Source organism: Onychostoma macrolepis, chromosome 15 (genome assembly GCF_012432095.1).
Source record: "Onychostoma macrolepis isolate SWU-2019 chromosome 15, ASM1243209v1, whole genome shotgun sequence".
NCBI lineage: Eukaryota > Metazoa > Chordata > Actinopteri > Cypriniformes > Cyprinidae > Onychostoma > Onychostoma macrolepis.
In genome coordinates this window covers 27,244,462-27,271,129 of record NC_081169.1, presented here as the reverse complement: position 1 = coordinate 27,271,129, position 26,668 = coordinate 27,244,462, and the positions used below count along the sequence as shown (strand labels likewise).

General features: G+C 36.6%; 2 protein-coding genes and 1 long non-coding RNA gene across 3 annotated transcripts; 2 read left to right on the top strand and 1 right to left on the bottom strand.

The window, feature by feature from the left end:
* Positions 1-1,931: 1,931 nt before the first annotated feature.
* On the bottom strand, positions 1,932-6,196 carry LOC131520383 (uncharacterized). The gene is made up of 5 exons (XR_009266049.1): positions 3,700-6,196; positions 3,531-3,599; positions 3,164-3,248; positions 2,841-2,903; positions 1,932-2,256 (listed from the first exon to the last, which is right to left on the bottom strand). It is a non-coding gene; the product is annotated as an uncharacterized LOC131520383 (long non-coding RNA).
* Positions 6,197-13,902: 7,706 nt separating this feature from the next.
* On the top strand, positions 13,903-15,365 carry LOC131520374 (uncharacterized). Its single transcript, XM_058744565.1, has 3 exons — positions 13,903-13,932; positions 14,013-14,128; positions 14,289-15,365. The coding sequence occupies exons 1-3, from the start codon at positions 13,930-13,932 to the stop codon at positions 14,911-14,913; spliced, it is 744 nt and encodes a 247-aa protein (XP_058600548.1). The 5' UTR covers positions 13,903-13,929; the 3' UTR covers positions 14,914-15,365.
* A 1,538-nt stretch (positions 15,366-16,903) lies between these two features.
* Positions 16,904-19,184, top strand: LOC131554236 (uncharacterized). Its single transcript, XM_058799434.1, has 3 exons — positions 16,904-16,924; positions 18,177-18,295; positions 18,628-19,184. The coding sequence occupies exons 1-3, from the start codon at positions 16,904-16,906 to the stop codon at positions 19,097-19,099; spliced, it is 612 nt and encodes a 203-aa protein (XP_058655417.1). The 3' UTR covers positions 19,100-19,184.
* Positions 19,185-26,668: the final 7,484 nt, after the last annotated feature.

Sequence of the window (26,668 nt, the reverse complement as noted above, 5' to 3'; positions counted from 1 at the left end):
ACAGTTGTCCAGAAGACAATCATTGACACCCTTCACAAGGAGGGTAAGCCACAAACATTCATTGCCAAAGAAGCTGGCTGTTCACAGAGTACATATACAGTAAATGAACATACTTTCCAGAAGGCCAACGATTCACTAAAAATGTTTTTTTTTTTATTGGTCTTATGAAGTATTCTAATTTGTTGAGAGTGAATTGGTGGGTTTTTGTTAAATGTGAGCCTAAATCAATCACAATTAAAAGAACCAAAGACTTAAACTACTTCAGTCTGTGTGCATTGAATTTATTTAATACACGAGTTTCACAATTTGAGTTGAATTACTGAAACAAATGAACTTTTCTACGACATTCTAATTTATTGAGATGCACCTGTAAGTTGTCCTTATCGTGGCATGTTTGTCTGGATGAACAGAGGGCAGAGGTTTGACCAAGTTAGTTTTGGTCTAGGATGTGGTGCTCCTGTGTGACATCTAGTGGTTGAAAAATCATAAATAGCAACTTTCACCACATCCTTCACTTACATATCTTCACATCTCTCTCTTCTCTAATGCAATATCTTCTGATTGGTCAAAGGTGAACCTCTTTCCTCCCTTAAAGAACTATTTGTTTCCATCCTTTCACATAAGAAAATATGCATATTTTAAATTGTAAAAATATTTTAGGTCTCAGATGTATCTCTGTGTCTCACACTGTCTCTCTCAGTTATGGCCCTCTCCCTTCATGCTCACATCCTCTGTCCTGATAGCTCTGTGACTTTTGTGTCTTTTTTTTTTTTTACGTTCCTTAACATGTACCAAGAAAAGCAGCTCTATAAGAAAATGCACAACACATGGGTGTGAAAATGTTCATCGCTGAGTGTGACAAATGGCTAACTGTGAAAACCTTGAGTGCATACTTGCACGATGTAGATCAGGCAGACAACGACTGTGATCTCTGCTGTGGGGGACCCTCAGGTCATTGCAAACTGAGTCCGAAATTTTCGCACGTTAAAAAATAAATACGACCTCACGTTGTTAATCACGTTTACACACTCCCTCTGAAGTTTTCGTCCGTCATAAAAAAAAAAAAATTCGGATCGGGTTAGATTTTTTGCATTTTTCGCAATCCGTAGCAAGTATTTTCAGAGGTGTTTTGACAGTTCAGAGCCACCGTACAAGCGAACGCTAAAATCCAGAATGGTGATTCATCCACTTCGTCTCGCAGCACAAAGCACAGTAGTAAAGATCCTTGCACACTGAGTTCACAGAAATTGGTGGTCTTCTTTTTAATATGTGGCTATAGTATCGCTAGCAAAGCATCAAACTGAGCCACCGACATCCTGAAGTAAATTATGATAATCCCGCTGCTCCTTAATAAGGAGGGGTCTGGGAATGTGTCGTCACAGTGGCAATGCATTCTGGGAATTTAGGTCACGGGAGCTACAGCGGAGACTGGGTGGTAGTGAATGTAGACGTTTTATATTATTTAATGTTTATATTATTCTACTTAAGATCGCGTTGCAGTGGTTTTATCGCGTGTCGCGGCGTCGCGTCGCGTGTAGTTAGGACACGGTGACTTACGGAATCCAGACCTGGTCCACACTAGGACCGTAATTCATTGCGGTATATGGGCCAAGCAAAAGCTGATTGTGCGGGCCGGAGCTGGGCCAGAGAAAAATTGCTATGTGGGATCTGAGGTCCTGTATGACCATACCTGTATGAACATAACTGGCCCTGTTCTGGTCCTATTCGCTGGACCAGATGGGTTCCACATGTCAGCCTCAACAAAACCATAACCAAGCCACTTGACACACACCCCTCCCAGATGAATAGTCACAACAACAACAATATTCTGAACAAATATTTAATCAGCAAACCAAGTTGAATGAATCTCACACCTAACATACAGTATTGTCAGTTCACACTTTCACAAAAACTATAAAAACATGCTCAGTTGTTTTGCTTGGTCAGTGTTCACCCTGTTGGAGTATGGCAGTGTGAATTGGCTTTTAGGTGCTTTGGAATACAAAACAAAAACCAGTAAAATAAATATATATTTGTTTAATGTTCACGCAATTAACACAAAATTCTTAAATAAGGTAGTTTCTCTATTTTTGCAGTATTCACGTGTTCATGTCCCTGAATAATATCTGCATGAACCTAAGTCTGAAGAGTGCACATAATATCTAGTAGACAGCAATCCTTGTGAGTGAGAAGTCTGGTGTGGAGGCCGGATCTTGAACTGACTTCTGTCCAGGTTATCCGTCTTCACGAACTGCCCTGAAACACAATTCAAACAAACAATGTTGTGTTAGGCTCTTACATTCATAATGCTCATTTTGGCCTCGGTGGAGAAGTGTGCAGAAAATTCTGCTGGACTGAAATTTAGTATTTGGTGAACAGTCTTCAAGAGTGCAAATAATATTTTATGTTTTAAGTATCTTTCAGGCTCGCGTGAGGTTTCCACGAGCAACAAAGTCTGCTTGAACAAAAATTTCACTACATTTAAAGTTTAGAAAATAATATACAGACCGTTACAGTTTGAAGTGAGGTGCATTCACAGTACTGTTTCTGTCTTACCGTTATTAATTTTAATTTCAAAGAACTTTTTTATTATCATCTGTGTCTTTTTTTGAATTATGATTGACCCCTCTGTAGGTTGTTGTGTATGAAGTGTCCTCAGAGCAGAGTTAAACAAGATGGCCTTATAGGACATACAGGAACCCAGACAGCAACATAGTATCGGCCCAGATCTGGCCCACATCTGGGCCGACACTGCTTGCTGTCTGGGAAATATTTGATATTTATTTGATATATTTTTTTAAATATTCGACAAACTTTTGAATGTTTGAGGTTTTACTTACTAGTCAGATGGTTCATGGCGCTTTGGAGATGTTCTTTGACAGGAGATCCGCTCCGCTCCAGCTCTGCAGCACAGCCATCAGCATGGAAGAATAGGAACAATATGTCACATAGCCAACAAAAGTAGTATATAATGTCAGGATTATTAGAAATAAACAAACTACAGCAGAGGTGAAATGCAATAATAATAATAATATACAAAACATACAAAAAATCTTAAGATACCAGAATTCATATTTTTAGGTTTTACAGATGCATGATGATATAGTTGAAATATATTGTGAAAAATTCATATAAAGTTATTTAATAAGATTTCTCAGATCACCTCTGTTTCCTGTATCTCTGTCAGCAGCTCTCATTACAAATTTTTTTGTAACTTCCCCTGTTTTAGGTATTTTTTTCGGACATTCCTGAAATCACAGTACAATTTATCAATATTTGTTTGCAATGAAAGTTCAAAACGTGTTTGAAATAGTTTCAGCCCATTAGTTCATGTAAGTGACGTCACCGATTGACCCCCACAGTGCAGACTTTTAGGTTAAATTAATTAGCTTATAGTGACTTCCATTTATCTATTGACAAAGTATCAGCAAAACATTTACAAAACTATCAAAGCCGCTCATCTACACATAAAAGGTGCTTAAAAGCTCAAACGTTCATTAATAAGAGCTTAAATGTATAAGTTACCTTACCTCTAATTGTTAGCCTCTATAGTTAACGGTTGTGATGCTAACGGTCTTTTTGAAGACACTAAACCACTCCTGTAAAGTAAAGATTCAACAGAAACGTGTCAGTAACATGTAAGAAAGTGTCAGGAACAGTTGTATGTATTATTTGTGTAACTTTAGGGACTAAACTTACCTGAAAGCAGTGAAAACAGCAGAGATACAGCTTCTGGCTACTTGTCAGCTGAGTGAGTTGACGCCGTGTTACTATGGTAACCTCCTCCGCTTCAGTTTAAACGGGATTTGAATGCTCAACGCGCGCGCTCATTGGCCCAAGTACTCCTCGCTGCAGACTGTAGCGCGGTGACGTCAGGTACCTACGTCAGGTATGTGTTTACCGCGCATGCGCGAAGTGACGTATGGTATGTCTATAAAACGCATGCGCAGTAGCGCGGTGACGTCACGTACCTACGTTACCTATGTATTTACCGTAAATACGCCGGTTCAGTAATGCATCATTCACTTCCGGTACATTTACTTTCATTTGTTTTCTTATAATTGTGCGTTTGTGTTGTGTTGACTTTTAATTGTAAGGATGCTTTGGTCTTAATCATAGACAGTGTCATTGCAAATGTGTGCAATTTCAAACATTTATGACATGCTTTATGATATGTGTTAGTATTCGAAGTGACAGGGATTCTGGTGCTGGTCTTTAAAAGTCTTATTTCGCCTAAAATTAGCCTTTAAAGATGTATTAAAATAGAGCAGAAATACTTATATTAATAAAGTAATGAATTGCATGCATTGGAAAAAATAAAAATAAATACATGCATGCATACATACATACATACATGTATGTGTGTGTGTATGTATGTATGTTTCTCATTTGTCATCTTTTCATTAACATTATCAAAAATTAATAGATACTGTAACAAATGTATTATTCATTGTTAGTTCATGTTAATTAATACATTAACTAGTGTTAACCAATGACACCTTATTGTAAAGTGTTACCTCTTAAATTTACCTTCATGTTCATATGACTTTTTAGGGACATTGTCAGTGAGACGAAATTCAGAGAAGAGGCCCACTTCATATGTCTAGACAGATAGTTCTTTAACTCCTTAACATGTAGTGAATACTGTAAAACATATTTGAGTGTCTGTCTGTCTCATCTCAACTATCTGTTTTTTTTCTTTTTCTTTTTTTTTCTTTTTCTGATTGTAAAAAAACTAAAAAGACTGTATTGCCCTCAACTGTAAAACTTTCAAATTGTTTCAGGCTATGCTTTCTCAAGCCAAGCCAACCTAAATTTTGACTTGACAAACTTTTTTAATTTAGTTGGTTAATGCTGATTATAAATTAAACCTCTTAGGTACTTTACAGACAAAGCAAACAACACTTTTTCTAACACCATCCTATAATATTTAAAAATACATTTAAAATATTTTCCTTGTATGGCTCTTTTGCCTTTCCTCAAAATGATTTAATATTGTTTGTTCTTTTATGTAAATTAGGTGTCGTGAACTGGAGTGCATTTTCTGCACAATACAGACAGGAGTGCTGGGTGCCGTATTCACAGACCCAGTGCCTACGGTGCAGTGAGATACTGTATTTAAAGACTGCCCACCTGCGTATGTCAGGAATGACAGGAGGGGAGTCCTGTGTGGGTTTTATTCATTCAAAGAATTTGAGGGCTACTGCTCGGTTGATTGTTGATTGTGATGGAGGTGAATTTCAGAATGAGCAGATGCAATTTTTTTTTCTTTTTCATGTGTCATGTTTATAGTCTATGGTCTTAATCTATATTTGTATATACAATTATATTTTCTGTTTTGTTCTTTGAAATAATAATAATAAAAAAAAGATCACTGTTATCAGTTTGGTTTTTTGGAGGCACCATGCATAAAATAGGATGCAGACACTGAAAATATACTGTATGTAGTCAACTGAATTTAAAACTACTTTATTGGCTTAAATATTTCACATGCAGAATTGCCAAAGCAAAAGAAAATGTCCAAAATGATACTAAATAAATAAACAAGAACCATGACAGAGGACAGATTAAAATAAGAAAGGCATCAGCTATTTGCACTAAGTGATAGCAGGATTTTCTGCAATTTAAACTACTTATTGCAAACAGTGGTAATTATCTGCACCTCAGTATTGTACTACAATATAAAACAGTATTCAATAATAACTTATTGAGTGTAAATTATAATTTTAATTCAAATTATTAAATGGATATCACCTTATTGGGACAATAAAGCCCTCCCTCAAAACTTTTTGATTATTTCCTTAATTTTTATTGAAAATAAATGCTTTTTTGATGTGATTTGAACTTTGAAAAGGGAGAAAAAACTTTGCTAAAAGGCGGATTCGAACCTGCGTCGATCGCGTCAAAATGTGAAATCCACGCGTTTTACCATCTGCGCCACTAGAACTGACGACTGATGTTATCTTTTGTAATGTTGACTAGCCTAATAAGAAATATATAAGGCGCCGTTAAAGGGTAATATTACAATATACACAGTGAAGTAAAGTGCAACAGAATGTTAATAAATATACTACACAGATATTACAGAATAAACTCTGTAATTCCGTATAATTTTACCTGAGATGAGACATGGTTAAAATCATGTATATGTGCTGTATTACATTTTATTGTTTTTTTTTTCTTTTTTCCACCTTAGCATTCTTAATACTTTTACATTTTATTAGAGTATTCTGTTAAGTATGCGCATGCGTTTTTATGACCTGTTACGTCACGCACGACGCTAAAACACCTACCGTCACCACGTAATGCAAATTACACACGCAATGCGCATGCGTGTCATAGACATAACATACGTCACTCTGCGCATGCGCGGTAAACACATACCTGACGTAGGTACCTGACGTCACCGCGCTACAGTCCACACGAACGCGGTTATTTTCAAAACAACAGCTTTTTCTCTGCGGTTTGGCCGTTCCTCCTCACACAAACACTGCACCAGGTCACTGAAACCGAACATTGTGAAAACTCCTGCCAGGGAGAAGATTTTAAAAAACTCTGGCTGCAGTGTTATCATCGTGTAGACAGCGAAACCGGAGTTTTTGGCTTGTGACGTCGGAGCCTGCGCTGTTATCTCCGCCTACTGGAAACTTTGTCAGGCTTCTGATTGGCCAACATGGCCTAAAACACATCAAAGTTACGTATTTACATAAATAGTACAAAAGTCAAATAAAATGTCCTGAAATTTCATCATGTATTGTTTAGTAGGCCTACATCAAACTGTAAATTGAATGAGAATATGAAAGCAGTGAATGCAAAACATTGTTTGAAGTCAGTTGCATATAAATAAAACAACAGGATATACTATTCTATAATATAACATAAAATATAATATCATATGGGACATGAATATAATTTCACATGCAAACACAATTAAACGCACAATATGAGCTTTGTTATGCATTTAAAAAATATATTTTCAAAATGTATTTCAATATATTTAACAGTGTTTCACATATATGTGAATATATTACCTTTCTGTATGGGAAAACATTGGGATTTTAGTCAAAAATATTTGAAATGGATTTTAAATGTGGGTCAAGATCGGCAATACTTATGTGGCCCACATATCTACATCTGATATCTGGCCCATGTCTTGTGTGCCGTCTTAAACCCGGTACCATCTCTGCCAAACCCAGGCCATGTTTGGCCCACATGCTGTATGGTAGTGCTGGATGAATGGCAGATGAATATATGCATATATATAAAACAACATAATATATTATTCTATAATATACTATATAATATCATATGAGGCATGAATATAATTTTGCATACAAGTAAACACATAATAACACACAACATGAGCTTCATGTTATGCATTTTAAAAATATATTGCCAGTGCCGGATGAATGCCAGCTGTGCCAGATGCATGCCAAGTCTGGGCCAAATTTGATTGCTGACTGGGCTGTGGCCAGAGGTGTCTTACCCGGATATTTACTCGTACCTCATCTGTAAGTCAGTGAATGATTTTACTTCGTATTTGAAAGTAAACATCTTTAAATGCATATATTATGTCTTTATATTTAGAGTACTGAGTGCACTTTTCTGTCCAGCCATACAACTATAGCATCATCCGTAATTCATGATATTTCCATAACAGCAAGATATGGATGATGATGGCAGGTAGCCTGGGCTAGTTGATAACGGACATACACTAAGACAGCTCAGCAGTTATCTATCTAAAATAACAGGATGATCATGATAGGTTGTAAAATATTGGAGTTGTGGGAAGCTTACATAACTTAAACTGTATGTTTAAGGTTGCTAGTGTCCTGCTTTCTAATCAAGCGTGTCATGCAATACATTATTATTGAGATAATATTGTTCAATGTTTAGCTTGTCTGTGCTGTGAAGAGTAGATCATACTTTATTTTAATGATGGTGTTGTTTCATTTATAAGAATTTACACGGCAAGCAAAATGAAAAACTGCAAATCATTAGAAGCACACACATTTTTTACAGATGGATTGGTGCAGACAATCCATAATTTTAAACCTGAAGGATCTGACAGTACCATTTTTAAGACCCAAGTCAAGCCATCCTATAGGGATCTGATACTGTACGGTGGTTTGTTTTCCCCTAACAGTGGGCGTGAATCTATTCAGAGACATTCTATGACGTTGCGCCGTTGCGAGTATTGACTTCACCTTGCTTGAGCCCTCACGTTCGGCAGTAGAGAACGTATTGGTAATGACTGATGTTTTTACCAAATTTATGCAGGCGGTCCCGACTCAAAATCAGCGGGCAGAAACTGTGGCTCAGGTGCTCGTGTCAGAGTGGTTTTGCAAGTTTGGTGTTCCTGCTCGCATCCACTCAGACCAAGGCCGTAGTTTTGAGTCATCCCTTATCCAGCAGTTATGTAGCTTGTACCAGGTGGAGAAGTCTTGTACTACCCCATGGCACCCTGCAGGCAACGGTCAGTGTGAGCGTTTTAACCAGACGCTGCACAATCTTCTGCGTACGCTGCCCGGTTCGCTTATAATACTACTCCCCATCAAGTGACTGGGGAGTCCCCCTACTTCTTGATGTTTGGACAGGAACCACGACTACCTGTGGATTTTCTGTTGGGTCGCAGTCAGGAGAGGGGCCCTGGTAGTATTAACAGTTGGGTGTTGGAGCATCAGACGAGACTGCAGGTGGCCTTTGAGGGGGCTCGGGAACAGCTGCATAAAGCAGCGGAACGCCATACGGAGAGGCATGACTTCCATGTCCGGGACGCACCCCTGGGCGAAGGCCAGTTAGTTTACCTTCGTAACTATGGTCTGAATAAACACAATATGCACATAAATCACTGTGCATATTAAATCCACCTGGCCTCTGTAACTGTCTCCTCTGTAACACTATCGTTTTCATTAATCAGTAGTCAAATTTAGTCTAGTCAATGCAAAAAGCCTACAATCATTTAAAATGTATTTACCAATTTACTCATTTAACGTTAACGGATAGCCAGGCAGGCGTACAGCACACTGTAAAAAACAATTCTGTAAAATTTACGGTAAAAAAACAGCAGTTGTGGTTGCCAGAATTCTACCGTAAAATATACGGTAGCAACATTTTAGGTTTTACGGTTTTAACTTAAAATTTACAGTTAAATACCGTTATTTCATTAACTGATATAATGTTAATATACCAACCCATTGAAGTACTGAAATCTGTTTTGTACCTTTGAAATACACTGATAACCACCAAATGCAGAAGGTGATGAGAAAGTCACATGATGAACCAAAGCCCATCACAAGCAGCTTTTAAATAATACATATAGAAGATGCACAGTGTCATTCACACAAGAACTAAACACCATCATGGTGAGACTCATTAAACTGAAATATGCAATAAACATTAATTTAACAACATTAGATGTAACATACAACCCTAATAAACAAAACTAAGAAGAAACCTAGTTATTTCAAAGAAAAAACATCAAATTCAAACAAAATTTGAAATGCAACGCAGGGAATACTGGGAACGTCAATTTACGTTTTTTCCTTGTAAATTTTACATTCTTTTTCACTTCCAAAAGCGGTATTTCACTGTAAAATTGTCTGAAATGTCTATTACAGTTTTTCACCGTATATATTAGGGGAACTTACCGTTAACCATTTAACAGGTTTTTACTGTAGCTTTTTCACAATTTTTTACCGTTAAAATCACGGTAATTTTTTACAGTGTAACTATTACCCCTTCACAACTTAAGTAGCCTAAATACTTAGTCAACCTGATGCTATTCTAAAGCCATATTAAGTTACCTTTTTTTTTCCCGGATCACCAAAGACCAAAGACATTATATTAAAAAAAACTTCTTCAATCTTTTTACAAAAAGGATTAAAATGTCATAAACATTATCCCATTCAACTCGTTCCGTATTCCAAGTGTTCTTAAGGTAGGATACACAATAGGGTTTGCTGAGAAACAAATTGAAAATCTAATCTATTAAGCGTAAATCTCCAGTCATTGCATTCGTACATTTATACGCGTTTTTAGTTTATAGTTAATTTGCATTCATTTATTGTCATTTGCATTCCTTTAATAGGAAAAGCGCACAAGAGAGTCATTTTGAAACATCAAGACAAATAAAATTATGACTTGAAACACAATAATTTCTTTACTGAGGTGAATATATCTGTTCTGAGACAGTCAAAACAGCTTAGAATGTGTGCAAAGTGCGCTCTGTCTATAATCACTAAAAGCTGTCACTCACTTCAGTTCATCGCGATCTCACGATGTTCCGTTAATAAGCTCTCTGCACAATGAATCTCTTATTTACATCTTATCTACACGTTGTTATAATGAGAGAATTCACAAGCTTGCGCACCTGACAAAAACTCGCCGTGAGTGAACATTTGACACTCTCCATAACACAAATACATACTGGTGCATTTGCCAAGTATGTTTCGGGAATATCAGACGGGGCCCCCTGATTCCCCGGGGCCCTAAGCGGCCGCTTACCTCGCCTATTGGTTAAGTCCGCCCCTCTCCACTAGCAATGATATTAAGTAATAGAAATATAACTTACCATTTTATCTGTTAGCAAAATCAGATGGATCAGAGATGCTGTGTGAGTCTGTAATGAAGCAGGAGTGATGAGGAAGAGGAAGCAGATGGTTTTTATTCTGACACTCGCCCAGCCCTCTTATTCAACATCATGATGAAGACACACTTGACTTACTGATCACACTGACTCCTTTAATAAATGTCACTGAGCTTCTTTGTGAATGTTGGACTTTCTGGAAACTGTCAATAAGAAACACAACCCATAAATTCCTGCAAGAACTCCTAAGACTCTCATGGGTTCCTCCAGTAACCTCAACATATAAAAAGAAAGGCCCTTAAAATACTGACAAATAGAATACACACAGTAATAACATATTTTTGAGGCACGCTAAAAGGTTCTCCAACATGTTCTAGTGTTAAGACCTAAGGAAATGAACCTAAATGGGTTATCTTTTCACTTATACAGCTGGACAGTGTTCACTCAAAAGAATTAAATTTGGCAAATAATGACAAAGTTATATGAAATGCACCCTTCTATGTCATGTTCCCTTCTATCGCTTTGTGAATAAAACTGTTGTGCCTATAACAAATGAATGTCAACATGCACAACGTATGAACAAGCTTGTCAGGGAATGAGACTTCACACTCCTGTCCCCATCAAGTATAATGGTCAAGTTCTCAAACATTTAATCAATTACTGTACTCTAAGAAAATAAAATGCAGCTCATTTTGGTGACTGTATTAACTAACTTAGATGAAGTTTGTACTGTACTAGTGTTAGAGGATGGAGAAATAAAGAAAAGAGAGAGGGTAAAATATTTTGAAAAGTTATTGAAAGTAATTGTGCTTATACTTTATTTAGATGGCAGTTGTCTTGTAATAATTACTGACATATAATGGCTTACTGCATGATGAAAAATAAATATTTGCTCAACAATTGTGCAGTAATTTCATTTCAGAATAATTCATGGACAAATGCAAACAAAAAAACCCTGAAGCAGGTAAATACTGTACATCAAGTGTTAACTTAATGAAGTCTAACTCAGATTTTTAGATAATTTTAAGCTCATTTCATTTTCTGTTCATTGTGGATTACTAACTTTATCACATTGTGTTATGCACCTTTGAACACAAAATGACAACAGAGCAGCAAAACATGCATATACGATGCAATTTATCTGCTGCAAAGTCAAATTAAAGTATGTTAAATGCAATAATTTTACATGTAATTGTCTGCATTATTGTATTAAAGTATTTAGATTTATTCAGAGTTATATGACAAATTAAAACCAGAACATGAATAATTTTATAGATATTCATTGCCCTTGGTATTAATAACCTATGTTAAGCCAAGAAATCAGTCATGAGTGATCACACTAAATGGTGTATCTAGACATTAGTACAGTATTCAATTGAACAGATCTAATTATCTGTCCTGCAAGTGATCCAAAGTCATCAGGGCCAACATTTTAAAGCAACAGTTCAATCAAGAATGAACTTTCTGTCGTAATCATAAATTCAGTAACATGCTTTTACCTCAGAGCTACAACATATGGGAGATGTACAGTGAATAATGTCTTATATTTCAGTCTCATGACAGAGGATGCTGTAAATCACTGCTGTCATTATGTCATTTTATGTGGCTCTACACTCTTAAGAAAAATGGTTCTAAACAGTACCAGAAAAGGGTTCTTCGGCTTGTAACAATAGCAGAACCCTTTTTAGTGCTAAATAGAACCTTTTTTAGGGTTCCATATAGAACCATTCTTTGAAAATGCTATATAGGACCTTAATGGTGTTATAAATAACCTTTTTAATGATGTTAGTATGTTAATATCATTAATATTAGTATTATTTGTATATATTATTTATTAATATTGTTTTTTACCCCTCTGCCTGGTCTTATATCTTGAAGTGTCTATTAGTGTTTTACACAAAATCGACAACAACAACATGTCAATTAGGTACTTTAATTTTTTTTTAATGACGTGAAATTGTAGCAAAAATGACAGTGTTCTAACAACAGTTATTAACAGAATACGGGTTGTAATGAATGACAATGGACATTGAACATAAAAAATGCTTAAAGAAGTAAAACAAAATAGAACATAAAATAGTGTATTGAAGACCAAGCTCCAGTGAAATATCTTCATAATCCTCTACGATGCCTCTAAGTTAATCGTTATCTATATTTTGGTGTGATTGAATGGCAGTTTCTCTCTGCAGATGATGAGGTTGTAGGATGTGACAGCATCTGAAATGCACAATTGAGTTTAGATATACAGTTTGTCTCCTTTCATTTGTTTAGGTGAAAACAATTGTTTATGAAGGCCAAAAGTAGTATTTGAGCACTTCACAATGTTAAAAGGAAAAAGTTATATAAAGTCATGGGATAGCTGGGTATGTTTATGCATAAACCCTAACAAAATGGACCATAAATTCAATATCTTTGTTACTTACTTTGCAAAGAAGAGGAAAGTATCCTTAACTGAATAGAGCTGGTCACACTTGCATGTTCTCTTAAACTAAAAAGAGAAAAGACATAGGAAACCAATTAGCATTTGAAAGTTATAATTTATAGACATTTTAAGAAAGAAATTATTTACCTGTTGAGAGTGTGCTGACAGTCTGTGTATAACTATGTCCAACTATATAGTTGGATGGCTGAGCTCCAGAAAATCAGTAATGAAAAAAAAAAAGGGGCGGGAATAAAGAACCCTAAACTCTAACACAAAGAACCATTTCAGCATAAAATGGTTCTTCAGAATGCTATGGTTCTAAATAAAACCATTACTGCATGTAAAGAACCTTTAAAGAACCATCTTTTTTTAGAGTGTAGCATATCTTCTATAACAAATTCTTCAAGAGGTAGCAGTTTGGTTATAATGAGTAAGTCTCAGTGAAATTACAGTCATTTACTCACAATAGTCCACCTGAAGTGAAACCTGTTGCATGTGGTTTTGTTGCTTGATGCACAAGTACAGTATATGCTATTGGAGGATTATTCCTTCCCAAACACTTGTTTCTAAAAGCTCTATTTCAGAAGAGATGACAGAGTGTTAAGCAGAGAGAGCCAGTTGAGATCCAGTCAGATTGTCATGCAAGAAAGGACATTCAAATTATGATATGATGTTTTAGTTATACTACTGTAGTTTTATCATTGTAATTTGCAAACTATAACTGATATGAACTAAATTATATGCAAATGTCAAACAGTTTATTTTATCGAACATTAATACAGCTTTCCTTGTTAAAGATTGCAAGTAGTTTATTTGCATATGGTCGATCCCAGAAACAATATTCTCTCAGTCGGATCTAGTGGCCCCGACACATCATCTCTGAGGAGCTGAGAAGTGTTTCCCTTCTCTAACATTCATCATGGTAAGCATGGTCATCATTTTTTTGTCTTTGTTTTTCAGTTTTGTTGTTTCTGTTCTTTTATCAGGATTGTTTTAATTTAGTTGTCTGTGGCACTGAGGCTGTTCATCTTCTGCCTGTTTCATCCGTGTATTCAAGGTCCTCAGGTGCCAGTGAACACTGAGGTTCTTGCTCAAATGATCCAGTATTTTGATGAGAAGTAAGGCAATATTTGCACAGTTTACAATTGGCTAAATAAGTACAATCCTGAAATGTGTTAATGCTGAATGTACAAACCAGAGGAAAACTTAAATTGCTTCTGTCTCTGAAACAAGGCTGAGTTTTTGAAAACTGCAAAAACTTTGTGATTTGTCTTCTAGGTTACAGCCAGGCGGGAATAATCAGTATTCTGTACTAATCAGGGTCCCATATCAACATTGCACAGATAGATTTAGTCTTGATTCAGTCTTCAACACAAATGAAATAAAAACAGCCTTCAATTATTTCAAGACCAACAGAGGAAGAAGGTTATATGAAGTCACCAAAGACTCAGTCAGTCTCACTGCCACAAAGCCGAGTTTGGATCCTACCAGTTCTTCTGAAGAAGATGACCATGCTGAGTATATTCTTATCTATTCTAGAGATGATGCAAATACTCCATCTCCTCTGCAGAAAATTTTGGACATGATAAATGATGATCAGTGTGTTGTTTTGTATACTTACAACTCACCTTGCATAACAAAATGCATTAACGATGAAGATGACAGTATTTTACATGGCCTTTCAAACTGGAAAAACACACAGACAACTGGGATAAAAGCTTTCGTTTTCCAAAAGATCTGGCCCAAGGACTCGACTGGTTTGGCAGAGGATCAGAAAGAGCAGTTTACAAAGATTAATGATCTAGTGCCTCTATATCGATGTGTAAAGAATAATAATCAAATGCAATGTTATAAGTGCGGAACTGCTGGCAGTCTAATGTTGCTTCCAGACTGCGTGTCGTAAGCATTTTATGTCAATAATCATATTGTTGTATGTTAATGAATGATTTTCATATCACTGTATGTCTTGCACCTAAATAAAACTTATTTTGACCATGTAATGGCAGCGCGTGTTATATTTATATGAAACTCACCAAATTGAGAAACTAACGGAATGCATAGTCGATATAAAAAACTGGATGACGAGTAATTTTTTACTGCTAAATTCTGAAAAAACAGGTGTTAATTATCGGACCTAAAAACCCCACATGTAATAACCTAGAACATTATCTAACACTTGACGGCTGCTCTGTCAATTCTTCTTCATCAGTCAGGAACCTAGGTGTGCTGTTCGATAGCAATCTGTCATTTGAAAGCCATGTTTCTAGCATCTGTAAAACTGCGTTTTTTCATCTCAAAAACATATCTAAATTGTGACCTATGCTCTCAACGTCAAATGCAGAAATGTTAGCTCATGCGTTTATGACCTCAAGGTTAGATTATTGTAATGCTTTATTGGGTGGTTGTTCTGTACGCTTGATCAACAAACTACAGTTAGTCCAAAATGCAGCAGCTAGAGTCCTTACTAGAACCAGGAAATATGATCATATTAGCCCGGTTCTGTTAACACTACACTGGCTCCCTATCAAACATCGGATAGATTTTACAATCTTGTTAATTACTTATAAAGCCCTGAATGGTTTAGCTCCTCTGTACTTGAGCGAGCTCTTATCGCATTATAGTCCTCCACGTCTGCTGCGTTCTCAAAACTCTGGCCGTTTGATAATGCCTGGAATATCAAAATCGACTGCGGGCGGCAGATCCTATTCTTATTTAGCACCCAAACTCTGGAACAGTCTACCTAACACTGTTCGGGAGGCAGACACACTCTGTCAGTTTAAATCTAGATTAAAGACCCATCTCTTTAGCCTGGCTTACACATAACACACTAATACACTTCTATAATTCAAATCCGTTAAAGGATTGTTAGGCTGCATTAATTAGATCAACCGGAACCGGGAACACTCCCCATAACACACGATGTACTCGTTACATCGTAAGTAGAATGGCATCTACGCTAATATTTGTCTGTTTCTTTTCTATTCTGTTTCTCAGTCCGTATCCAATCAGATGGTGGATCAGCACCAAGAGATGATGTCTACAGCCCTGATCGTCAGCGGAGACCAGGACACCCAGATGACCCCCAGAGATATATCCCCAGCGAAAACCTCGATTAAAATACAATAAAACTAAAAATATAACAAAACTAAAAATATAATAAAATGCCTAACTACATAATACTATTATTGTTAGAAATTGCAAAAAAAAAAAAAAAAAGAAATAGAAATATAAACTTTTGAACGGTTTCGTCTGGTCAGAGGAGAACTGGCCCCCCGACTGAGCCTGGTTTCTCTCAAGGTTTTTTCTCCATTCTGTCAGTTTTGGTTCCTTGCCGCTGTCGCCTCTGGCTTGCTCAGTTGGGGACACTTAATTTCTAGCGATTATCGCCGATTTGATTGCACAGATACTATTTAAACTAAACTGAGCTAGACAATGACATCTCTGAATTCAATAATGAAATGCCTTTAACTGAAAATTGAGTGTTTAATCTTATTATACATTACTGACACTCTATCTTCCAATTTGATACTGTTAAGTCGTCGCCTTGGAATTATAAGGTTCTATCTGCATTCTGAGTGGTTTTGAGATATTGAGCTTCAAAGTTTTTGCATTACATATAGCAAAAATGATATGGGGAACAAGTCTCTTTCCTACATGAAAATGACAGAGACCCTAAATGTATTCTAAATGTACAATATCAAAATCCTCTCAAATTTTTAAATGGGGATTTTTGGAACAGGTCAAATGCAGATAGAACCTTCTAATTCTAAAAAGTCATTTTCCGCTTGGAATTATAAGGTGCTATCTGGCAAAACATTAATTGAAGCAACAATTTTAAAGAAAAACAAACTTTTTTATATTTTGTTTTAAAACATAAAATTATTATTGTAACAATGTGTCAGCGTATGAGAGAGGTAAATTTAATGCTTTATTTATCACATTTATTCCATATTTTAGGAGAAATAATTTTTTCTTGGTTAAGTTAGGCACGAAGGGCAATACTAAATATTTTGTCCAGTGCTAATGTTAATTTTAGCTGGATTATAGTGGGTAATTAAACACATTATTGAGGGAACAGTTAAGGCAGCTAATGTTACTCTAATCAATCTGACCAGGACTTTATTCCACAAAAAGCGGCACAGGGAAAATGGCATTCTCTTTAAATCAGTATGGCCGAGATAACATGCTGACGTTTATTGTTGTAATTAAGAGCCCATCATTTAAATTGTTGAGTATTTGATATTTAAGGCTTAATGTTTTCAAATTTAAGATATTTTAAGAGTTTAAACTGCATGAATATTTCGCCAATCATTACATATTCGGTGGACGGAAGACCATAAACCGGATTCGTGACACTCATATTGTTCCAAACCTGTATGAGTTTCTTTCTTCTGCTAAGCATAAAATATATTTTTAAAGAATGCTGGTAATAAGACAGTTGACGGTAGCCTTTGACTTCCATAGTTGCGAAGGAAAAAAAATACTATGGAAGTCAGTGGCTACCGTCGACTGTCTGATTACCAACATTCTTAAGAATATCTTCTTTTGTGTTCAACAGAAGAAATATCTTCTTTTGTGCTCAACAGAAGAAAAACTCGTACAGGTTTGGAACAACATTAAGGGGAGTAAATGACAGAATTTTCATTTCTGGTTGAACTATCCCTTTAAGTAATGGAAGAAAATAAGTAAAGACTGAACTGCAATGAGACCTACCACACTTGGCATATTCAAGAAGCATGAGTACTCGAAGACTGTGGAAGTCCCCTTCAATATCCACGACCTGCCTGATGTTCATCTCCACTGCTGATTTAATAAGAGATACAAATAGTTGAAGAACAAAGTATTGATCTCAACAATATACCTTTTAATAAACAATAGTTATAGCTATAAAGAGAGAGAGCTAGCAAGCAAAATAAGGGTTAGGCGTAAAAAGTTATTGTGTTGGGGCCCCGTACCTGAAATTTGCTTAGGGCCCCCAAATCACTAAGTCCGCCCCTGAGTGGAGCTAAAGCAGCATCACTATTGCTCATGTTGAAAAAGTGTACACACAATAAGACTTCCAAGAATATTTAGTTTTTAATAGACATAATACTATTTTAAAATTCTGTGCTTTGTTGTGTACATATTTTGTATATGAATGTTTGTATTTGTGTGTGTTTGCCTCAGGTTTTCGCTGTACCACAGAGGATCCTCCTGCTCTGCCTGCTTCATTTCTGCACTTGTGCAGCCGCTGAGACTGTGGACCCCAAAACTCTCATGAGTATTGTAAAGAACTTCGAGAAACAGTATGTTGCTTTGATTAAGTATATAATTTACCCCAAATAAAATAAATTAAAAATGCACATACACATATATATACAGTATATATAAAAAAATAAGAAGAAATTAAAAAATATATTAAGTAAAACTAACAATAGTACAGCAGATTGTTATGAGTTCAAATTTTTTTTTGTCCTTTAATAAATGTTTTGTCCTTTATAATTACACCATCATGCATCATTAAACTAGTTTATATTTTTATTTTATTATATATATTTTATACATGTATATCATTTTTTTCAATATGTGTTTTAAAATTTAAGAAATAATTAAATCCTCACTGCTTTGTTATTTCCAGGTTGGGTAACATGGGACAATACGCTGTCGCGTTCAGAGTCGAGAAGCACCGATGTCTTAAAGGTTCTGACTATCCTAGCAAGGAGTTACTAACTAAAGTGAAAGAAAAACTTCAGAGCAATGAGGTTTACGTGAGCGATGACCTCATCGCAGCAAAGCGAAATGGAAATGAACATTCAGAGTTTCGCCTGAAAAATCATCTGAAGAACATCTTAAAGGATGAAGATGAGTGTGTGGGGTTTTTCACTGTAAACTCACCCTGTTTGAAAACATGCCTAGCAGAATCTGGGCCATACAGCGTTAAAGACAGTCTTGTACTGTTAGAAAAATATGTGGGAATTAAAGCATTTGCATTCAAAAAAATTTGGCAACATGATAAAGAGGAGGAGGTGGTAAAAAGATTGAAGGAAATTGCAAATGATTTGCCATATTATCAGTGTGAGAGAAACAAAGCTAAATGTGATTGCCTGTAAGAAGAGCAATGCCTGACAGTTTTATTTTGCTGAGGATTTTTTTCTGTTTTAATTGCGGTAAACATTAAAACTGGCAAATAAAATCAATAATCTGTAAATAGTACACATTTTGATACTGTATGATTAGATCACAGTTATTGTTACTAATGAATAATAGCACGTCTGCTTACTGCTGGAGCAAATAAAAACACATTTTATTGAACATCATTTGTGGTTAAAGTATTATCTCATTTAAACAAACTCTGTACACATTATTCAGTCACATGGAGTGGTCGTGTCTCTTTTTACTATCAGTCCCTCCAGTTTTTCGCGATTCCGCGATCGCTGAATACAATGCAAAATAAGCAAAATGTCGCATTTTTTTGTGATCCTGCATAATTCGTCATTTAACCGCAAAATAATCGCAAAAAAATAAATAAAAGACCTCAGATAACATACAATTATAATCATCTAACTGAATTATTTTACGTTACGTGGATTCAGATGTTGTTCACGTGTAAAACTTCGTAACGGCAGGATCATCAAGCTCTCAGCGAAACCTCGTAACTTCACCCGCCGCGCACAGCCTGGAGGAGACAGATCTCGGCTTTTTCGCAATGAAATGGTAATTAAATAACTGATGTTTGAATAGTACAGCGTTTTCTTTACTCAAACACTACGTCTGTAAAGGCTATGTTTTGTGTGCTTGAAGAGCGGAGAAGTAGGTTATTTGCCGTCTAGCCAATATACAATGTACGTTTTTAAATATCCTGTGCGCGCTTAATTTGAGATTTTGACCAAGTGTATTAAACAACAAGAAAAACTAAGCGCCCATATAGCTACAATAAACGTCATATAACCTGTAAAAGCTGATGAAAGCATATATTGCGATGCACTTGCTGCCTCAGATAACAGTTGCAGCCGTTCTAAGGACACTCCGTCTCCGTCATTCGCTGGTCAAAAACTTTAACTCCATTTGAACTTGAATTTCATATAATGTTATGTGCATTCAGTGCACACTGATCAGTAAAGTCTGATACAATACCAACGCTGACGACGCAGTGTTTTTTAATTATTTAATTTTTTCCCTTTCTATTTTTTATATATCTATATTAAATTCTGATATATCAGAATTTATTAAGAGACCATACCAAATGTATGAATTGGATTTACAAGCATGTACAGCTACAATACTTATTTTTTAATGTTTACATAGGTAAGGTGGAAAAAGGGTCCTAAGGTTGTTTTAAAAGTTAAAATGTTTCAGAATTGACTAAGAGACCAAAATAAACCAGCTTTATGCATTTTGTTTGTTATTTGTGAATATTGTGCATCTAACACAATACATAATCTGCACGTTTAATAAACTCCAGCTGGTTCAAAATCCCTATGGGGACACTTTCCAGCGATATCGTCTACATGATTGCACAAATACTATTAGAACTGTACTGAGCTGGATGATGACATCACTGAATTCAGTAATGAAATACCTTTAACTGAAAATTGAGTGTTTACTATTGTCCTTCTGCACTACCGACACACTATTTTCCTATTTGATACTGTAAAGCTGCTTTGACACAATCTGTATTGTTAAAAGCACTATATAAATAAAGGTGACTTCACTTGAGTTAATCTGGTAAATGTGATATCATAATTTAAAAGAAAAAAAAAAAAAATCGCAAATTTGTCACAAATTTATGGAAATTACCACCACAAAATCAGTCATTTTGATCGCAAAAATCACACAAAAAAATCGTGAAATCCTGGAGGGTCTGTACTATGATGCCGTTCCATTATCGTATACCTTAAAGTTATAGTAGTTATGAATATGAAATGCTACATAGGCCTATATATTTAGCACAGATTTAGATGATACATTAATACATAATTCTGCGAATGCGAACTCGCAACTAAGTGTCAAACTGATAATAAAGATCATTTTTCACAAATGCTGTTTGTGAAAGACAGCAGTTTTTGAATTTCAATAATTAAAATACAATCAGCATAATGTTTATAATATGTTTTTGTAGAATAAAATATATTCACTTGGTGGAACTGTCAGTGCTGATACTACTATTCACAATAACAACAACAACAACAACAATAATATATATATATATATACTGTAACGGATCAGCCAGGCTCCATCACCACCCAATCACAACGATCACTATCACCTGAATACTGAGCACCTGTCTTCAATCAAGCACCTCATCACCAGCGGTATATTAGTACACACCTCAGACACCTTCACTGTCCGATCTCGTTCACACATTGAGGACTCTCTGTATTGCTATACGTACTTTGAAAAGCTTACCTGCTCTACTTACCTCCTGTGTTCCTCCTAGTATCTCCAGTTCTCCCGTCTCTCCCAGACGCCAGAAGGCTGTGGTGTGTGCTTCCTCCATTGTTCGTTCCCGCTCCTGTATCATACGGAGATAACAGTTACCACTCATCCTAGCTCAAGTACTTCTACTCACCGTAAAGTCACCCAGATTCCTCACGAACTCTCTGTGCTGCAAATAAACATCCCTGCTTTTACTAACCTGTTGTGTCTAGTCCTCTTCAGTTACAGTTACTAGTAACTAGTTACTGCCCAACACTGATTAAAAGTCAATAAATCCTTGATTAATATGCATATTTTAATTAAAAACGTATCCCCGCGTATTTAATCTTTTAAATAATAGCAGAGTGAGCGAATTTTTGGATATGGTAAGATTAAACTTATTTTAGTGAACAAAGTACCATATTTCAGCTATCATTTTGTTAGGGTGGGAACACAAAATGTTATTTTATCCGTGCTTCTAGGAAATCCCAATCTATATGTTTCATGTGGCCGTAAACATTTAATTTTAATGTGGCTTTAAGCACTCTGCATCATTAAAGTTTCACCTAAAGCCGGTAAATGTGGTGTTTACATGGATTAATCGTAATATGAGTTTACCTTATGGTCCGAACCCAGAGTCTCCGCATCAGTAAGCGATAAAACGAGCTTCTTCCATCCGAAGACTTGTGTCGCATTTCGGGGCAAAGCAAAAAAAACATTGTTGAACAACAATATAAAATGCGGGAAACTATTCATTGGTTATCCTAAAATAAATTGTATTATAAATTACAGTACAGTTGGAAAATACTGTAAATTGATAAACTCTTTGGCGTGATGATGTTTAATGTCTCCGACAGCGCCTGTAGTCCCAGCTTGTTAGCAACCGTCTTTTTTAAGAAATGTAACAGCTTAAAAAAATCACGAGTGTGGTGTAACTGGTGTGTTTTATGTCGTAGAATAAAACGTGAAAGTATCTTGAGCTTGTGTGAACCACGGACCTTATTTAAGGGATTTAACCAAAATCCCATTCAAAACCCATTGACTCTGGGACGATGGAACCGGAAGTGCTAAAATGCACTCGCTTCCGGGTTTTCGCCTACAAAGTGACATCATAGTTCCACCACTCTGTTCAAAAAGTTCTGAGATCTGAGAGAGGTGCGATCAAAGCAGAAAACGGCGACCTGAGTTATACCTGCAAACATAGCGCCAAACCTCATGTCAAAAGACCCAAGCAGACACACAGCCTACATACTGTAAATGTCCGGAATCCTGTCCATGCACTTCTGTGCGTTCACCACCAGAGGTCACCCGCTCACCACATGGACTCTTGCACTACGCTAACTGTTGCACTTCACCACAGACTACGATTCCCATCACCCATTGCACTGACGGCACACACACAGCTGGTTGCACTAATCACACGCTCACCTGATCCTGCGCACACAACTGAATGCACTGATTACACAGCTGATTCCCATCAGACACCTTACATAAACCATGGACTTCCTCTCGCTCAGGGCCGAGTATTGTATAGTGTATATCACTTTCCTAGTGGTAGCTACTCTACAGAGCCCACTTAGTTGTCATAGTCTTGCCGGTGTTCTCGTGATTTTATTCTTGCCCTTATTTCCTGGATTTACCCTTTGCCTCTGTTTGCACCTCTTTTGGATTATTGCTTGTTTACCTGGATTATCTCTCTGCCTTGCCCTGTTGGATATTGTTCGCCGATCGAAGACCCACGCTTGCCCTAGGATTACTCTTTGTCTTGCCTAGATTATACCTGTTTGCCATTGTTCGACCCTGCCTGTATTTATGACCATGTCTTTGAATAAAACCCTGCAGATGGAACCGCACGTCTCATGTCTCGTTTGCCCCGTAACAGTAAACATACATGCTGCACTTTTTATTTATTTTATTGAAGTAAATAAATACTTGTCTTTAGGGGATCCTTTTTGATCAAGGATGCATTAAATTGATCTAAAATGACAGTAAAGACATTTATAATGTTAAAACATATTCCATACTACTTTTGTGTCCTTAAACGCTCGTTTTTTTGGGATCGACAGCTTATAAAAACGTAGTTTTGGGTTTTTTAGCTTGTTTGCTGTACACCTGGTCACATAGCAGCTTTTAGACATTGTTCTGTATTTTGTTATAAGTCAGAAATGACAAGGAGGCAGCTTCCCGTAATACAAAGTCAATGGAGAGCGTTGGATTGTTTTCCCCCCCAGTGGGCGTGGTTTTCAGATTATGATGCTTGTCACTCTGTCTCTATAGCCCCGTCAAGCCCCGCCCAAGCGCCATCACTGCTTGTGGAATTAATTTAGCAGATGCCTTTATCCAAACTTACAAATGAGGATTTTTAAGATTAGAGTAGAATATGGGCTGCAGTAATGCACATAAACACACCCACAGTTCTCGTGAATTGTTGCAACCAGGCTCTGGATCATATTGCGGATTATTAGGCTGAAAGATAGGTAATAGCACATTCCATAGCCAAGCCAAAGACAGCTGTGTGCTGTCATTGGGGCCATATACCTCAATACAAATTGTCATCCAAAAGAAAATTCCCTCCAATTCTAAAGCCATGGCAAAACATATATGATGAAAGTTTGGCCCATATGTGCTTAGCCATACCATTTTTAGGCCAAATGTGACAGCTATCAGCCATATTTGGCCCAAAAGTTCTTGCTACCTGGGAAACCAGTGCCTCGTTAGCAAAGTTTAGATTGATGATGATTGCAATCATTTTTTTCTTTTCAAGGTTTTTGTTGGTGCATTATATACATACATTGTGATTTATGAAAAATGAAGGGTTTTTTTTCATACTGAAAATCAGTAAAAAATAAAAATTAGGGGGTGGAGGGGTGGGTGGGGAGGCACCCTTGTGTATGTTGTCAAAAGGGAAGCTCACGGTCTTTGACTTTGAAAACCCCTGATATAGTAGAAAGATTGAGAGAGAAAAAAAGTCATTAGCCTAAGAAGCTTTCTCTTCCTGACTTATTAGTGTCCTTTTTTTTCTTTTGCTAAAGTTAGCTTCACCAGGGCAAGCAAACAGTAAATGATGTAATGCTCTTAGTGGTCTTGAGATGCAGAGGCATTTACATTTTAAAGACATATGACAACAAGCCTACAAACACACTTGAGTCACATGAATGATTGCAAATAATTCACAAAATCAGATCTGTCTTTATTATCTTTACTAAAATAAAAAATATCCAGGGGACTCCCCTAATTTCAAAGTCTTAATCAGACATCCGGATGTGTGAGCTATAGTGTGAGTTTTGCCATTTTCTTGGTAAGAAGAGGGCTGGTCCAGACTCAGAATAAATCCTATTCACTTCCTCTTTCACTCGTATCACTTTTTATTCTGTGGAGACTCACACAGCATCTCTACACTTACAGATTTGGAACTGCAAACATGGTGAGTCACATTCAAGACTCAAGATTTAATAACATTTATTATGAATAAAAGTGGTGTTGGTGAAAGTTGTAGTTTTTTTTTTTTTTTTTTTGTCAAGGGGCTTGGAGGAGTTTTTCTGTTATGATGAACTATGCAAATGGTATCTATGAAGATATTTTGTTTTTCTGTATATGTGTTATGTGATTTTAGAAGTTCACTGTGTTTCTGAGTGGATTCCTGCTGCTCTTTCTGCTTCCTGATTGGACAGAAAGTGTTGACACTGTGGACATCAATACTCTCACCCACATTATAAACTTCTTTGAGCAGAAGTAAGTCTTTTTTCAGTGTCTATTAAAAATTAAGAGTTTAAAGAGTTTCTTAAAGTAAGAAATGAGGAAGTAGAGCAACAAAGACGTTTGTTGGTCAAAGTCATAGATTAATGGGTGTGTCTTTTGCAATACTTGATTCTGTTTTCCAGCTATAAGAGAGTCGATGAAGATGGATATCCCCGTCAGTATGCTGTAGCCATCAATGTGCCGAAGCATCAGTGTCAACAGAACTTCAGTCCTGCACAGAACAACTTTCTGACTCAAGAGGATGCACTGAACGTGAGAAATGCTATTACTGATGACATAAACGCACTTTACCAAGGTGTAGAACTCATCGCTGCAGGAACCAGAAAGGTTGCAATCAGAAGGCATACATACAACATGCATTCAGAGTCTCTCCTGCTGAATCCTGCTGACAACTCGCCCATGACCAATCTCTTGAATAAAAGAAAAGACGGCTGCTCAGTTTTCTACACATTTGATTCCCCCTGTGTTGAATCATGTCTGAATGTAACAAGGAACCACAACATCATAGAGGCCCTCAGGAAATGGAAAGAACATGATGGAATTAAAGCTTTTGTCTTTATGAATATCTGGAAGAATGACCTTGGAAAAGATCTTCAGAACGAATTTAAGAAGATTGCGGCTCATGTTCCTCTCTACCGCTGTGTGAGTGAGACTGAGTGTTATGCTTGTAACGGAGAAAGAAACACTCCCATAGATGCTCGCTGTCTGCCTCCACCAGTCATTGCCACAACAGTTATGCAGTAATATTCATTTCTTGCATATAAGATTCTGCTTTAAGATCTACTGTCTTTTGTTTTGAAATTCAGTATACTTAGATGAACTAGTGAAATGCTTTTTAAAAATGATCTTGCTTCCAACTTGAACAAATAAAATATTTCTGTCTGTTTAGCAAACTTTGTGTGTGGATTTCATTTGAATATACTGTCACAGTAATGCTCATAAACACACCCATGTGTCTCAAGAGGTCAAAGAAGAGAAGATATAAAGATCTTGCAGATATAATGCAAAATGTGCAGATGTAAGAGTGTTTGTATTTACAGTGAAAAGAAAAATACTTAAAGTACAGCATGACCAAATATGCATGCACACTAGGGTGGCCCTTATTTTTGGACTTTTGAAATCTTCTGCTCTCACCCGCCCAGTCAACTCTTCCATTCCTCCATGAGAAATGGAAACAAACCAAATTTCACTGAGATTGGACTATGTTTGGGGTGTGCTCAACAAAGTTGAAATTCTGTCTCAATGACCATAACAGCATGTAATTAGTAATTATGCAAAACCATTAGTAAACTGCGAATTAGGTTAAAAACCAGAACACAGAACAGTGTTGTAGTCTTAAAATGTTAAATTACATTGGCGCTGATAGCCTTGTGGACAGCGTGCTGATATGTAGCGCCGTTGTGCTTCAAGTGTCCCATGTTCGAGTCCTGGCTCATGGACCTTCCCTGATCCCGTCCTCCTCTCTCTCTCCCAATTCCCTTCCTGTACTATTGAAAAAAAGCTAA

Excerpts from the sequence above, each read along its gene's own strand:
- LOC131520374 (XM_058744565.1), top strand. Across the intron at positions 14,129-14,288 it reads ATCCAGTATTTTGATGAGAA|GTTACAGCCAGGCGGGAATA; the intron begins GTAAGGCAATAT and ends TTTGTCTTCTAG.
- LOC131554236 (XM_058799434.1), top strand. The coding sequence starts at position 16,904 with ATGTGTCAGCGTATGAGAGAG. Across the intron at positions 16,925-18,176 it reads TGTGTCAGCGTATGAGAGAG|GTTTTCGCTGTACCACAGAG; the intron begins GTAAATTTAATG and ends TGTTTGCCTCAG. Across the intron at positions 18,296-18,627 it reads GTAAAGAACTTCGAGAAACA|GTTGGGTAACATGGGACAAT; the intron begins GTATGTTGCTTT and ends TGTTATTTCCAG.